Source organism: Notamacropus eugenii, chromosome 7, assembly GCF_028372415.1.
Source record: "Notamacropus eugenii isolate mMacEug1 chromosome 7, mMacEug1.pri_v2, whole genome shotgun sequence".
NCBI lineage: Eukaryota > Metazoa > Chordata > Mammalia > Diprotodontia > Macropodidae > Notamacropus > Notamacropus eugenii.
This window is the reverse complement of record NC_092878.1, coordinates 53151306-53168128: the sequence shown is the minus strand read 5'-3', so window position 1 is coordinate 53168128 and position 16823 is coordinate 53151306. Positions and strand designations below refer to the sequence as shown.

The 16823-nt window shown below is 40.1% G+C and overlaps 1 protein-coding gene and 2 long non-coding RNA genes across 6 annotated transcripts in view; 1 reads left to right on the top strand and 2 right to left on the bottom strand.

Annotated features, from left to right (window-relative positions):
* Nucleotides 1-16823, top strand: part of TRIM69 (tripartite motif containing 69) — a 54120-nt gene that overhangs the window by 21499 nt on the left and 15798 nt on the right. For 2 of the 4 annotated variants that reach the window (XM_072625539.1, XM_072625540.1), the window contains 5 exons: nucleotides 3855-4340; nucleotides 4848-4943; nucleotides 7143-7376; nucleotides 10378-10400; nucleotides 10489-10613. In XM_072625539.1, the coding sequence (XP_072481640.1) occupies nucleotides 3855-4340; nucleotides 4848-4943; nucleotides 7143-7376; nucleotides 10378-10400; nucleotides 10489-10613 (964 nt within the window). Of the gene's footprint in view, nucleotides 1-3796; nucleotides 4341-4847; nucleotides 4944-7142; nucleotides 7377-10377; nucleotides 10401-10488; nucleotides 10614-16823 lie in introns of all 4 variants that reach the window. The other 2 variants (XM_072625541.1, XM_072625542.1) reach the window with 2 other exon arrangements.
* Nucleotides 5302-7224, bottom strand: LOC140514998 (uncharacterized). The gene is made up of 2 exons (XR_011970797.1): nucleotides 7119-7224; nucleotides 5302-5464 (listed from the first exon to the last, which is right to left on the bottom strand). It is a non-coding gene; the product is annotated as an uncharacterized lncRNA (long non-coding RNA).
* Nucleotides 8004-16823, bottom strand: part of LOC140514997 (uncharacterized) — a 28780-nt gene continuing 19960 nt past the window's right edge. The window contains exons 2-3 of the long non-coding RNA XR_011970796.1: nucleotides 12491-12610; nucleotides 8004-8087 (exon numbers count right to left, since the gene is read on the bottom strand). This is a non-coding gene — a long non-coding RNA (uncharacterized lncRNA). The remainder of the gene's footprint in view (nucleotides 8088-12490; nucleotides 12611-16823) is intronic.

The following is a 16823-nucleotide window of genomic DNA, read 5'->3' as shown; positions in this document are numbered from 1 at the left end:
AACCACAAGCATTCTTTTCTGCTCTGGACTTGTGATCACTATCTCCACTCCTCCTTCAGCCACCTCTGGTGTGCTGGTGCTTCTCTCCACCTTGGACTGAGACCTAGGATTGTGACCCAGATCTGTATTACACAACAGAGTCCTGTACTCATGCCAGTAAAAGGACCCCTGTAATCATCTTCTAACCAGTTGTCTGACCCCATTACCATTTGTGGTCTGAAAACTCTGGAAGCCAGGCTGCCATGGCTGATTCAGTTGTCCCCAAGACCTGCTGCTGGTTTGCTGAGGGTGAAACTTACATTGAGGCAGCCTGTGTGGGACTGTGCTCCACTCTTATCCTGGCATAACAAACCTTTTCTGCCAACCTTCTTACTTGTCTCGAGCTGGAAAACTGTTTCACCTCATCCTTTCCTGGGTTTTGCCTCTCCAGAACATTTTTGAGGTATTATTTCGAGTTGTTTGGAGGGGAATTTGGAAGAGCTCAGGCAAGTCTCTGCCTTTTCTCTGTCATCTTAGCTCCTTCCCCTAAATATCCTGATATCTGAAGAAAATAATCAAAGAAGACAAATATACAAAAAACAAATTTTAATGTGTTTGAAACAGACTTATTCTGGAAAAGGATGTCTTCAAGAACCTATATTCTAAAAAAAGAAAAAGAAAAAACAAAAACTCAACCTGAATTTAAAGTGCCTAAGGATTGCTTAATATTTTTGCTGAAAGAGATGGTTCTAGGTCATGTGACCTGTGATGGAAAACCTCAGAAACTAAATGAAATAATTGTTGGTCAATGGTATCATCACAGAGTCAAGTGATGGTGGTATAAAAAAAAAGGAAACACAAATTTATATAGATAACCAGACTTCTACCAAAGGAATTAACTTGAACTGGTTTCCCATAACAAGAATTAAAGATGCCCATTTTCAGTGTTGGTTTTATGCAGTAAATATTGTCTGATTCCTATAGCACAGAAAAGAGCTTTAATCTGCCAGCTTCAGTACATGCCCCAAGGCATCTCAGGGGCATCTGCCACTTTTCAAAACCTGATAAAGAAAGGAGTTGGAGATATGAATTACATAGAAGCATTGGTATAACTAGATAACCCCTTGTACTAGCCATCACATTTTCAAACAGCTCTGCAATCTGAGGTTACCCACTTTTTCAACTCTAAACTTAGAGATTCTCCTTTTTAGATGAGTGGGTGCAACATGGCAGACCACCCTGCCTACTATGCCAAATGGAAGGGGGAAGATCCATACCCTCAGAGAATACTGAGATACTAAAGTAAGAGGGGCTCATACCAGCTTGGTTATTAATAGGGTAATTAGCTTAACTGGGTTGTTTTTTTTGGGGGGGGGGAGAAATTAATTTATTTGACACTCTTGTCTCTGCCAATCAGTCAATGAGTATTTTTTAAAATTGATTTTATTTATTTTCATTGTTCTACAATCACTACCATACAACTTAGATTTTTTTCCCCTTTCCTCCCTCTTACCTTCCCCCCTCCACCCTGAGACAGCATACAATTTTATACAGGTTCTACACACACATTCCTATTAAATACATTTTCACTATAGTCATGCTGTATAGAAGAATTAAAATAAATGGGGGAAATCATATAATAAACAAAAAGGTAATACAAAAGAAAATGATCTGTTACATTCTGCGATTGAATTACATAGTTCTTTCTCTGGATGCGGAAGGCATTTTGCCTTAAAAGACCATTGGGAATTTTTTAAGTCCTTGCATTGCAATGAAGTTCCAAGTCTACCAGAAAAAACACTCTCACACTGTGGTTAGTGCTGTGCATAAAGTTCTCCTGGTTCTGCTCCTTTCACTCAGCATCAGATCATCTAAGTCTTTCCAGGCCTCTCTGAAGTCTTCCTGTTCATCATTTCTTATAGCACAATAGTATTGCATTCATATACCATAATTTATTCAGCCATTCCCCAGTTGATGGGCATCCCCTTGATTTTCAGTTTTTGGCCACCACAAAGAATGCTGCTATATTTTTGTACATGTGGGACCCTTTCCCATTTTTATCATCTCTTGGGGATACTGTCCTAGAAGCAATATTGCTGGGTCAAAGGGTATGCATATTTTTGTAGTCCTTTGGGCATAGTTCCAAATTGCTCTCCAGAATGGTTGGGTCAGCTCACAGCTCCACCAACAATGAATTAGTGTTCCAACTCTCCCACATCCTCTCCAACATTTATCATCTTCCTGTTCTGTCATGTTTGCCAATCTGATAGGTGTGATGTGGTACCTCAGAGTTGTTTTGATTTGTATCTCTCTAATCAACAGTGATTTAGAGCATTTTTTCATATGACTATAGATATCTTTAATTTCTTCCTCTGAAAACTGCCTGTTCATATCCTTTGACCATTTATCAATTGAGGAGTAACTTGTATTTTTGTACATTTGACTCAGTTCTCTATATATTTTAGAAATGAGGCCTTTATCACAGATATTAGCTGCAAAAATTCTTTCCCTTAACAGGGTTGTTTAAGAATTTACTTACAAAAGGCCAGCTGTTCTGGGTGGCCACAGGACAAAGTAACATCATGGATCCCCACACCAACCAGAAGAAGCTTTATTTTTCAAGAAATCACTGGAAACTTTGGAGAGAGATTTTCAGCAGAACAATGGAACAGGAAGACAGATTACGGAGTTTAGAACCGACCAAGAGAAGAGGAAATGGGAATTTAGCTGAGAAGGGGATTAGAAACAGAAAATGCTAGCTAGTGTTTTTTGTTTTTTTTTTTAAGAAGACATAGATATGTTTGTAGGCAACTAGGAAGGAGACAATAGATGGAAGGAACTGAATAGTACAGAGCGACTGGGATGACAGATGGGGGCAATCCGCTGAAGATGCAATAGGATTAAGGATGCTTGTTGAGGAGTTTGCCTTGGGTTAGGGGTGGAGTGGGGTGCTGGTGTTGTAAAGGAAAAGATAGTGGAGGAAGATGTGTGAGTGGGAGACAGACAATGAGGGAAGATGTGGAGGGAAAATGAAGAGGGGGGAAAAAGCTCTTGTTCAATAGCTTCAAGTTTTCATTGTGGTATAAGGTTAGGTTCTCGGCTGAGAGGATGGTGGGCATCTTATTGCAAGGAGTAGAAACCAAGCAGAGCTGCAGGTGGAAAGTAGATGCGGAGGATGGACACAGAGAATCTGTTTCCCAGCCTAAGTGTGAAGATCTATTCCTATTCTTCTTCCTCTTCTGATTTTTGATAGTATTTTGATAGTATTTTCGATAGTATTCACTGTATACAAGCACTTAGGTGCTATGATTTTATTGGTTCTAGAAACTCATCACTCCTCCAAATGGCTGTTATTTCTAGCACTGTATCCCCAGCATCTAGCAAAGTTCCTTTTTGTATACTGGGCACTTAATAAATAAATGTTAATTAAATTGAATTTTCTCTACTGGTACCTGAAATTCTACCATTTGGAATTTGTTCCTTTCAGTTCTCCCTTCCACAGATTTTCCTTTAAAATGCAATAACTGCCACTATCTATTCTCCACCATCCATCTCCCATCACCATTGCTCACTACTGTTTTTGGAAGCAAATGGTAGTGGTGATCAGAGTTTCCCACATAAGTGCTGTCAGGGACAATATATAAAGAACCAAATTGAGCTCAACATGGTTATATACATTTCCAGATTAGAATGGCTAGGCATTTGGCTCTTCCAGCTTTATTCTTAGCTTCCAGTTCCTTATTCCTAGGTCTCACAATCAGTTGACTGGAAATACATAGCTTCCTCTTGTAATCTAGATTTTCTGTTATGTCTTCAGCATTCCTTTCAGAGAGTTAAGAAAGAGGAACTTATCACAGATATTCCCTTCCTAACAGAAAAAGAAATCCGACCGATCTCTCAACAGTTCTTCTAAGGCTTCACTGAATGTCAATGTCAAAGAAATGGGTAAGATGATCACTTTATCCCCTCCAACCACTAGGGCCAATCTAGAGGACATCACTAAGGAACTGCACTGCCAACTGTGTCACGACTGGTTTCATAGGCCTGTGATGCTGAGCTGCAGTCACAACTTCTGTAAAACGTGCATTGAGAAGTCATGGAAGCACCACCAGAAAACAGTGTGCCCTGAGTGCCTCATACCATGCCCAAACAAGAGCTATATTCCCAACACGGTGCTAGAGAGATTGGTGTTGAGAATGAAGGATCTGCCTCTGAACCAAGGTCCACCTCAGTGCAAAGAGCATGGTGAGAGCCTGAAGCTATTCAGTAAGCAGGAAGGGAAGCTGGCTTGCTTCCAATGTAAGGACGTTCGACATTCACAGGAATTTATGCAGATAACCGAAGCTGTTCATGTCTACACGGTAGGTAAGCCCCACACCGTGAACCATCCCTAGGGAAAACTGAAACATGCTGTATATAGGATCCTGACATATTTCCTTTCTCTTCTCCCCAAACCCTGAGTTTTGTAGGAATAACATAAATATTAAACTCCTTTTGCAAGCAAAATGCTCAAAAAATACAAATCATCCTAAAAGGTCCCCGTCTTGCATCTACTCCCATCAATGACGTAGCTCTGATATATTCCCCCTATCTATGAGCAGATATTTATTCATTACTATGTGTTTTATTCCTGCTACTCTGCTCAGAATACAAGGGAGGAGGCAAGACTTATTGTGAGGATGGGAGAATGATGCAGTGAGAAGCTATCACACCAAAAAACTCTCTTCTTTTGCTCCTTTTTCCCCTTGTTCTCAATTTCACAAAAAGCCTATGGTTAGTAATTTTCTTATACACTGTATTGGGCATTGAGGTGATAACCCCCTTTCCTCTCAAACTTATTGGAGGATAACCCCATCTGATGCTCCCAGGGAAAGATGACCATCACCCAAGCTCAGGTCGAAGCAAATCTAAAGGAACTGCAGAGGTTAAAATGCATGCAAGAGGAGGCAATCTGTGCTAATAAGGTAAGGCACTGTGTGATGGGTCATGGGCCAAGATCTGGACCTCCTAGAATCCATGGGGTAGTGCTAATGTTAGTGAGAAAGTTGGGGTAGCTTCCCTCCACTTAGATCGGCCAGGCTAGAGGATTGGGAAATTGAGATGGTATGGCTGCTAAGGAGTGGGTTGGACTGAGGTCAGAGGAAGGTCCCTGACAGCTTTTAAACAACATAGAATAGTTGGACCTTTTTCTTGACATGCTTACTGCTATGACTATTTGGATATGTGGATATATTTGATATGTGGATATGTTGGAAATATTTTCCAGCTGATTTCTCTTCCTTTACTTATTATATAAAGTATCAACTATAAAGGACCCAGAAGGAAATTTCCTGAAGATTCTTTTATTTTCAGTGAAAAATTCTTTCCTTCCCTCTGGGCCAATTACCAAGCTGTGGATCATCTGAGGCCTCTGTGGTCTCTTCCTTCATCCATAATTCAACAAAATTTTACTTAGGACTTACTATACACAGACAGATGCCACGTGCTGAAAAGACAATGAAGATGAATGAGAGATGGTATCTTTAAGGAGTTTACAATCTAGTAACAGATATTTTACGAAGCACTTTTCTTACAACAGTCTTAAAGATACTGTATCTATTATCCCATTCTACATTACTTTTGTTGTTGTTCAGTTGTTTCAGTCATGTCCAGTCTTTGGGATCCCATTTGGGGTTTTCTTAGCAAAGATACTGGTTTGCCATTTCCTTCTCCAGTTCATTTTACATATTAGGAAACCGAGGTAAACCTGGTTAAGTGGTTTGCCCAGGGCCACAGAGCTAGTAACATGTTTTGAGGCCAGATTTGAACTCAGGAAGATGAGGCTTCTTGACATCAGGCTGGGCACTCTTATCTACTGTGCCATTAGCTAACACAAACATCCAAATCACTAGATTAGAAAGTATAATATGGTTAAGGTTTTAGGAGATGTACAAAGTGCTGGCCTTGCTGACTTTTCCCTCTTCTTTTTGTATGTCCAACTTTTTCCAAAGGGATATAATGCTGTTGCCTGTGCTACACACTCAAACCCTCCTTCCATGACCTCTCATTCTCAGTTAGGGTTCCTAGACAATGAATTAGATGTTACCACTAACATCTAATTGGCAGGAGGTTGGCAGTATGTGCTCACTGTTCATCCCACAACAACACACAGCTTAGAAGAATACATAAGAGAAACTGTTTCTTCAATGAACATCTTAGGACACAGGGTCATCTTTAGCTCTTGGCATCTGGAAGAAGTAAAATGTTAATAAGTAGAAAAGAGAACCAACAGATGGCAACAATCATACCTAGAGAGCTACTAGAGAACTTTTTATACCATCTCCAAGTTCAGCTATTGTAGTCCCCTTTGTAGGCCACTCTTGTGACTTCTTATCTCCACCATCTTCTGCAATTGGAAAATAAGTGGTACTCCTCAATTCCTGACTTACAAATCAGGATAGTTATTTTAGGATTACTGAGTTGGGAATAGTAGGACTTCCTCAAGCTTTCTCATGATCCCAAACTGTTAATTATATGACCAGGCAGGAGCCTGAAGGCAACGTGTAGCAGAAAGCATGTTGGCTCTGGTGTCAAGAAGTTCTGGGCTCTATTCATGATTTTGACACCACCTATGTGACCTTAGACAAGTCACTTAACATCCTTGAGGCTCAGTTTCCTAACCTATAAAATGAAGAGGTTGGACTAGATGGCTAGCCTCTGGGGTAATCTATATAATCTTCCAGGTAGAGGCTTACTTCTTTCAGTCACACCGAAGGGAACCTCAGATGTTGTTTAGTCCAATATTCTCACTTTGCAGATGTGGAAACTAAGGTCCACAGCAGGAGCAATAGTTATCCACTTCTGTGATCACTAAATTCTTGCCCCTTTTGATATAGAATTATTCCATAAGGCACTACCACCTTTTTAGGGACAGTTTTGCAGTTTCTGAATGTTCAAATAAAGCTGTGGTATATCAGGTCATAGAATGATGTACTCTACTGGGGCAGGAAGGAATTTTTATATCAAAATACCTATGTACACAGATGGGTACTGAAACTCAGTAAGTCAGTCATATAGACATGTCTTTGCTCTGTGTTCTCTGAGTTATCTAAGTGTTGGGGTTAGGGGCCCCATCCCCATGCACTAGTCTCAGTAATTACCATGTCTGTGGTGGAGGTTTCCAGGAAAACAAGCTACATCTGCAGCAAAACATCTCCCTGGAATTTCTAAGGCTGCACCAATTCCTGCATAACAAAGAGAAGCAACTTCAGGATGAGCTTAAGGAGACGGGGAAAAAACTGTACGAGGAGATGGACAAGAGTCTGAACCAGCTGCAAGAGCAATGTGTCCTAGCTAAGGAAATGCTGGTGGACATCCAAGTTCAAATGGAACAACACAATCCCTTCGACTTCCTTAGAGTAAGCCTCACTAGCTAAGCAGCAAAAAGGGAGAGACTTAGGGGGCTGCCAAACTGAGGGAGACAAAACAAGCCTGACTAGGGTGGCTAGGGCTCATATATTTGAGAGTGTTTATGAGTCTGTGAGTGTTTATGTCTGTACTGTTTCTCTCGGAATGAGAACTCCTAAATGGTGCTTTTTGATGTCATTACTATGATAATATAGTAAATAAATCCAACAGACTGATTCTTCCTTTACATAAGGGAGACTCGTCTGGTTGGAATATATGGGCAGAATAACTAGTGTAATTATATGTAGGGGACAGAGTCCTTACCAGAGCAATGAGGGCTTTTATAGGAGAGTGCTATTCTAGTACACATTAGCTGTGTGGTCCCAAAAGCATTTGGGATTTGAGGCATGTTGAGATCTAGCAGAGGTAGAGCACATTAGTATGGTAATTTTGGCACCATCATCATCATCATCATCATCATCAAAATTTATATACTATACCACTTACTATGTGCCAGACACTGTGCTAAGTGCTTTACAATCATTACCTCATATAATCCTGGAAGGCAGGTGCTATTGACACTCCCATGTTACCAATTAGGAAACTGAGGCAAACAGAGGTTAGGTGACTTGCCTAGGATCACACAGCTAGTGTCTGAGGCTGGATTTGAATTCAGGTCTCCCTGACTCCAGGCCCGGAGCTCTATCCACTATACCACCTAACTGGGAAAAAAAAAAAGTAGTTTAGTAAAAGTAACCAATACATCATTCCTTTACTTATTTAATTGGCAAGTTTTATTTCAGTGACAAATTCTAGGCCAATCAGGTCAGGTCTAATGAAAGTCCTTGATCTTTTCTTTTTTTCCAAGGGAAAATATCAAATGATCTAGGATAGACTTTAAAGGTAAAAAGTCACAGAATCATAGCCACTCCAAAAAAAGATCATGTTTCCCCCAATTCATCAAAATAACCACAGCAGTAGCTTTGCAATTTTCTAGAAGGAAAGCAGGCCACTGCTTTCTCCTTTGTACCTAAACCGGTGATCTGCTAACACCATCCTAGTTAGGAAGATAGGAAACCTAAATTCATTAATAATAATTTTAAATGTATTTAATAACAAATTTTATTGTTATTTTTGTTTAAAGGAATTTTATATGCTTATTCCTAATTCCTTCACAAATCAGGATGCACCAAATTGAACTTCACAGCTCCTACTCATTCTCCATCGTTTGATGTAGAATAATGGTGAATGACCTGTTGTTGTGTTCATCCTTGGTTGCTGAAGAAGACCACACCCATCACAGAAATGATGAATGACTAAATGCCCTTTGAACCTTTCAATCAATACTAGTCATATTTTTATCTACAGGAGTATCTATCCTGTGGCTAGTGTCTTTGCAATGGTTCTCACTCATCAACCAATCAATCAACAAGTTTTTACTGAGTACCTTTACGTGCCAGGCACAATCCAAGATGCTGGTGATACAATTACAATGAATCAAAAAATCCCCACTGTCAAGTAGCTTATGTTTTAATCAGAAGACAACAAATAATATGTTATATATATTATATAATAACATATTATGTATGATATATTATAATATCTATATAATACATATAACATATACATACAGGCTAGGAAGAGGAAAAATACAGATAAACACAAGTAGTTAGAGAGACAGAAGAAACTAATAGTTGGGGAATCAGGAAAGGTTTCATGTAAAAAGGGGATTCTATGACATGGAGACGAGAATGGAATACACATGAGGCACAGAGAAGGCCGGCTTGGTTGGACTGTAGAGCACAGGGAGAAATCTACCAAAAGACTGGAAGGGAAGGATAGGTTGGTATCAGATTGTGAAAGGTTTTGAAAGGTAAATAGTTTATATTTTACCTTAGAGGCAACTGGCAGCCACTGAACTTGACCGAACAGAGGAGTAACATGGTCAGACCTGTGCTTAAGGAAAATAATTTTGGGGAGCAGCCTAGAGAAGTGCAGAGATACCTGAGGAAAAGAAGAAGGGATAGACAGTTGAGGGGTGACAAGGGCCTGAACTAAGGTAGTGGCTATGTGAGCAGAGAGAAGAGTCTGAATGTGAGAGCTGTTAAGATAGAAATGTCAAGATTTAGCAGCACCAGATACGTGGGGTGAGGGAGAGTGAAGAGTCAGTGATAGTATTAAGGATAAAAATTTGAATAACTAGAAGAATGAAGGTGCCTTTGATAAAAAAAATAAAGAAGTATGGAAGAGGCATAGGGTTGGGAGGGAGAACGATGAGTTTGAGTTTTGTTTTAGACAAGTTAACTTTGAGATGTCTCCAGGATATATTGTTTGGAACATCTAATAAGTTGTTGGTGAAGTGGTAAAGTGAGGGGACTTGGGGGCTGGCTACATAGATCTCTAAGTCATTGACAAAATGATGATAAATCCTTGCAAGCTGATGAGGTCACTAGGAGAGAGTATAATTAGATAAAGGGGACAGTGCCTTGGAAAATACCCATAATTGGGGGACTGAATATCAATGAGGAGATAGCAAAGAAGACTGAGGAGTAAGTCAAACAGATAGGAGAACCAGGAGAGAGAATTGTCATAAAAACTCAGAGGTGAGACTATCCAGGAGGAGAGAGTGGTTAATCAGTATCAAATGCAGCAGATAGGTCAAGAAACATGAGAATGGCTGCTGGTGATAGAGGGTGTCTAAGTTCATTGTTTAGTTTGAATTATTTTCTTGAGTACACTGCTAACTGAGGGAAAAGGGAAACTAATTAGTTCTTGCCTCATTTGCTTTGTGCAGCTGGGGATTCTCATGAAACAGGTTAAACTCCTAGGCTAGACTGGAAAATAATAAATGTTTCTGGAACAGAAAAAGTTTATGAAGGATAAGAAGCATGAGTGGAAATAGGGTGGCTATTTTTATTTCTTTAGACCGAGGCCTACATGACCAAATTCTGGTGGTGGCCAGCTTTACCCACAGAACTGCAGCTGATGTCTGTCTCTCTTTTCCTTTCCTAGGACATTACAGCATTCTTAGGTAGGTAAGTATTACTTTTTAGTGTTCTCATTGTCCTTACCTGGGCCTTTAATGACTATCTAAGTCAAGAGGTGGTTTGTGTTCCCTTGCAGCTTGGAAAAAGGAATTGAAGTATTAACCCCCAGAGACTTCATTTCCAGGGAACTGTGCCTGGGCATATTCAAGGGTCCTATCCAGTACATGATGTGGAAAGAAATGGAATCCATCCTCTGTCCAGGTACCAGGGGAAAGAGGCAATTTTTTTCCTGGGGCTATTAATCCCTTATCTACCTAGGATATTCTGCATGCTCCTACAATTTGTTCAGCCATTGTCCAATGGATAGGAACCTGCTGTTTTTTGCTCCTTGTTATTACCAAAAATGCTGCTATATACAAACATACATATTTATGTATTATATATGTATATTTAGAACTTTTCTTGTCTTTAGCCTTCTTAGGGTAGATGCCTAGTGGTGGTATTGCTGGATCAAACGGTATGTACAGTTTAGTGATTATATTGTGTTCCACAGTGACTGGACCCATTCGCAACTCCCTCACTGATACTTTAGTGTATTTGTCTTCTCATAACCCCTCCAACACTTACTATTTTGTCTTTTATAAAACTGACTGGTTTGAAGCTAGCCCTCTGAGGTGATTTAATTTGTATTTCTCTATCACTAATCTGAAGTAGTCTTTCATAAAGTTGTTGAGAACTGCGATTCTTCCTTTCAAAGCTGCCTGTTCATATGTTTGGATAACTTACCTACTGGGAAATGGCTCTTGTTCACATATATGTGTGTGGTTGCTGTCTTAAATCTGCTCCCTGTTTCTAGGCTCATGGCTCCTATCTCAGCAGGAACCAGAGCCTTTGGGTCAGAGACTCTGGGGTAGGTTCCTAGCTGGAGGTCTTCATTACCCACCCTTGTCAGGAGAGAGGTCCTCACTTGCCTGACCTCTGTGCCTTTTATTGCCTATTCCCTATATGTACCAGCCTAGTTTACTCTTAGTCTGAATGCACTAGCAGTTCACCCCATGCAGCATACTCTATAGTGCTTTCTTTACTCTCTTGGGTAGCTTTTCTCCAGAACCCACTGTGAGTTAACAGTGGGAATCTATTGCCAGTCCCAGAAAGAGAGAGGACTCACCATGCATGCTCAGTAGGGTTCTGAAAACAAGGAGTTAGGCAGTATCTCACCAATCGAATCCTGCTGACCATGAAAGTTATAGGCTTAGCTCCAAAGCCAGTGTCCTTTTTGTTTAGGTTTGATGATGAGACAAAATGAGGTGCTCACAAGACACCAAACATTTTATTTTGCCCTAACACAAGCAAGGATATGAGATTAGGTGGAACTTAGCTTCTCTGGTTGTGGCTGCCCCCTTGTCTCCATCTGAAAACATGCATGGTCAGTCATTAGGATATAGAGACTTGTGTGTTCTTGAGAGGCAGTGACTAGGCAGCGACTAGGAAGCTACATCAGAAAACTGCTTTCCTCTCACAAATTGAAATTGTCCATTTTTCTTCTATGATCACTTCTATCCCTTGGTTAAAAAGTCTCTTCCCAGGCATGGCTGTGCACAGTTATTTTTTAATGATTTGATCTGACCTCTCATTTGTTAGGAACGTACTTATGAAAGGACTGCTTGACTTTCTAAAGAAAGCTGTAGGCTGTAACTTTCTCTGCAGGGGTCGCACTCTCATTTGTATTTACTGATATTAAATTCAATTCTATTTGATTAGAACTTATTAAGAAAGCAGCAGGGTAATAAGCCAGGGGTAGAAAGCAAAATTCAAATAAGAAAGTCTCTGCCCTTTTAGACTTTACCCTCTAATACTGATACACAGGGAGCTGTAATACAAAATGATACAAAAAACTTAAGACAAGAGTATACAAAACTCCTGTCCCAAATCTATATACTTTTATGCTTAGTCATTGGATTAGTTGTCTAACAGTATGTCATAATGGAGATAAGAGAAATTTTATGCCCATTTGATTTTTCCATTTTTTATATTTTTTGAACAATCATGGATCTCACTTATGAGTCCCTATACAGTTCGGGGATTTGACATAATCAGCACAACATCATTCATATACAGATACATGTTGAGAATCTCACCATCTATAAATAATTCTTCCACTTGAACCTTGTATAAAACATCCTCCAAGGCACTAGTGTACATCTTCGCCAAGTCTCCCTGGTTTATGCCTCACAATCTGCTAGATGATGGGTATACAACTGAATAGGAGAAAGAGATAGGGATGAAATGCATTATGAACCAAACTACCCCCTCATACAAAACTTATCTCTTCAATACAAATATTTTAGCAATGTTCTATAGTTCTGAATGTTGGAAGTTCACAATTTCTGTGGAATTTTAAGTTGTGAGTGACCCAAGGGGTAACAGACATCTACACAATGGGTTCAAGTACACTGTAATATATTCCCAATGATGACCTATACACTGGAAGTTTTGGTCATAACTGAGTTTAAGATGTTTACTGGATATCCAGTTTAAAATGTCTGAAAAACATGGAGATGTGAGATAGGTCAGCAAAGAGGTTAGGACAGGATAGAGAGAGATTATTAGCATAGATATGGTAATTAAATCCATGGGAGGTGATAAGACCAAATGAAGTAGCATAGAGAGAGAGGAGAAGAAGCCCCCGAACAGAACCCTATGGGACACCTACAATTAAGAGAGTGGCATCTGGAAGAAGCTCCAGCAAAGGAGACTAAGAAGGAAGAAGCAGTCTAAAGAGGGATGGAAAGATTTTGGAAAGCCACTGTGGAAGATGGAATAGTGAGCTTATAAGGGAGGTATAGTAGCTCCATAATAGCTTTTTGTGGTTCTTTTTTTGTTTGTTCGTTCTTTCTTCTCTCTTGAGGAAATTTATTATTTTCACTGACTTTCACCATCCAACGTACCAATGAGTCTCCCATCCTTTGAGTGAACCGACTCAAAATATCTGTGACCTCCTGCTGAGTAAAATCCTCCATTGCCTCCCCAAACACTGCGTGGCCCCCTTGATTCTCTTGTTGTGCTTCTGCCTGAGAAGCTACCCACTCCCCTCTCTTGCTACTTTTTTGCTTTTCTTTGTGAGTTAAACTGAAAACAGCCCCTTCTACCACTTGAGAGACCCTCGAGCCTGCTCTGAATGTTGCAGCATAAAAAGCCAACTCCTTTTCCATCTGAGCTTTCTCCTCCAGCAGCTTGTCTCTGCTTTTATATTTAATTCAATAGCTTGTTAACAATATCCATCCTCTTCTACATACCCCTGCCCTTTCATTCCTGGTCCTATTGGTATTCCCTTCAAACATCTTTCTAAGTCTCTGGATTCTCCCTTCTGTAGCCTTGGTTCTCAAGTTTTCACACGGCCCTGTGCTTTTAGCCCATTCTCTTGCTAGGGAGGAATAAGGCAAATTCTCCCACTCTGGGACATCCATTTCTTCCTCTGTCTCCTCTGCCTTTCTGTCTCCAAATAGAGGTCTGATATTTTGTGATCCCATTCCTGATGCCATTTGCAGCACCAATGTGACATTCACAGTGCCTATGGTGGCCATGAATATCCTGGCACGTTCTAAAGTGCAAAGTACAATAGGCTCTCCACATGGAAGACAGAACCAAAATATTTATTCAGACAGCAGAAAACCAAATCCATCATAGTAACAAAAATCTATACACAATAACAATGTGGAGGACACCACCATCCCCAAGCCTTCACCATCCTAGGCGTCCCATAAATGAGCTCCATTAAACAAATCCCAAGCAGGCTCTTTTAAATAAAATCATCAACAACCTCTTCCACTCAAGCCAGCCAGCTGCCTGCTTGCCTGCATCCTTCTTAGCTCTGACTGCTCTCGTGAATGGATGAGAAAGATTTTCCCATTAGGAAGCAAAATTATATTAACAATAAGCAAAAATGCATTATCAATACACACCCTACAGCCCAAAGCAGGTTTGCTGTGCTATACTCCAGGCCAGCCCCCAAACCAGTGTTTGCAAACTTCTTCAGTATTACTAAGCTGCCCTGGGGGCTGGAAAAACAACTCACTGAGACAGTTTGTTAGTTTTCCTGCTCATCTGGTTTGATTGAATGAATTCAGTTTGCATTTTAAAAAAAAGTTGCTCTAGAAAGGTATATTGGGAGAGCTCAACAAAGTCCTGACTTTGCTATCTTGGCTTTGCGTCTGCATCAGTGACTCTGAAAACGGCATAGACAGCATGCTTATCAAATCTGTGGATGACACAAAGCTAGAAGGGAGAGCTAACACAAGAAATGTGAGAGTCAGAATTTAAAAGGATCTTGACAAGTTAAAGCATTGGGATGAATCTAATAAGATAAAACTCAACAGAGATAAATGCAAAGTCTCATACCTGCATATAAAAAAAAAATCCACTTCACAAGTTATAAAATGAAGTAGGTATACATGTGAACAGCAATTCTAAAAAAAATCATGGCATTTTAGTAGACTGCAAGCTCACTATAAATTAGCAGTGTGACATGGTGGCCAAAAAGGTTTAATGTGATTTGGGGGCTTCATTAAGAGGAGCATAGCTTCCAGGAATTGGGAAACAATAGTCTCATCACACCCTGTTTTTGTTACACCTTATCTATGATATGCTCAGCTCTAAGCACCACCATTTAAGGACACTGATTAACTGAAGTGTATCCAGGAACAGGGTGGCTGGTTAAGGGCCTTGAGTTTATGTCATATGAGAATAGGTTGAAATAACTAATATTTAGCCTAGAAAGGAGAAGATGAGGCAGGAAGTTGTTGATGAGAGGGGGTCACATCTGTTTTCAAGTATTTGAAAGATCAGAATCTGTCATCTTGAGGACAGATTATATTTAGGTTAAATATTAGGAGAAACTTCCTAACAATCAGTGGTGTCCAAAATGAAAAAAACTGCCACTAAAGGCAGTGGTTGGTGGTCTTTATGAGAAACTGGACAACCACTTGTTGGGTGAGTTACAGAGAAGACTCTTTTCATGTAAGGGTTGGACAAGATGTCCACTGAAGTCCTTTCCAATTTTCCATATATAAAAAACAGAGAGTTTTATGTGAAACTGTGGATCTCTATTATATGCGTCTTTAAAAAAACTATATAATAAATTAAATGTTTGTTCTAAAGCTGTCCTGCTTACCTGTCTCCTGTAATAACTTCAGTTTTCTTCTGTGCATTTGAAGAAATTTGTTTGATGTTCTGTACTTTCTTTTCTATTCATATCATTGCCACCAGTATTAGTCTTGACTCTCCCAAATTACTCTCTTTTGTAACAAATAAGCATAGTCAAGTAAGACAAGTCCATGCCTCAGCCATACTCATCACCAGTCCAAGAGATCAGATGCATGTTTCACCACTGGTCTTCAGGAGAAATGGTTGATCACAGCACTGATCAGAGTTCTTAAATCTTTCCAAGTTGTTTTTCTTTAGCGCATTATAGTCATTATATAATTTCCCCAAGCTCTGCCCACTTCATTCTGCATCAGTTTACAGTTTGATGCTGAGGGAAAGTTGGAGGGAAAGTTGAGCCAACATGCAGTTGGCAACAGTGGAGCAGAAAAGGAGTGGGCAGCTGTCAGAGATTTGGTGTACAGCACTGCATTTGCTCATCTGGGTCAGAACACTCACAAACACCAAGACTGGTCTGATGAAAATGATAGGGAAATTCAGAAGCTGCTAAATGAAAAACAAGAACTCCACAGGACTTACCAGCAGGATAGTTCATCCACCTCTAAGAAGGCAGCATTTAATTCCATCAAAAGCAAAGTACAGGCAAAGCTTAGAGAGATGCAGGATTCCTGGCTCAGTAAGAAGGCAGATGAAATTCAGTTTTATTCTGATAGTAACAATTCAAAGCGCTTTTATGATTCCCTGAAAGCTATTTATGGACCAAAATCCTATGGTGCCTCACAACTACTCAGTCCTGATGGAGTTACATTGATTAGTGTTAAGGACATGATCTTAGAGAGATGGGCTGAACACTTCCATGGTGTTCTCAACAGACCATCATCAATCAATGCTGAGGCCATTGACTGTTTACCTCAGGTTGAAGTCAATCGCTCCTTAGCTGAAGTTCCAACTGAAGAAGAGGGTCATTTTGAGGGTCATTAGGCTCCTTTCATGTGGCAAAGCACCTGGTTCTGATTCTATTCCAGCTGAGACTTGCAAGGTAGGGGGACCATTGCTCATACAAAAGCTGACTAAAATTTTCCAGGTTATATGGCAAAAGGAGGTTATCCCCCGAAGTTCAAGGATGCCTCCATTGTATATCTCTATAAAGGTAAAGGGAATAGACTGTCCTGCAACAATCACAGGGGGATCTCTCTCTTAGGCATTGCTGGCAAAATTCTTGCTAGAGTCCTTCACCTAGAAGATGGTCATATACCTGAGGGCCAATGTGGCTTCAGAAAGGGTCGAGGAACAGTCGATATGATGTTTGCT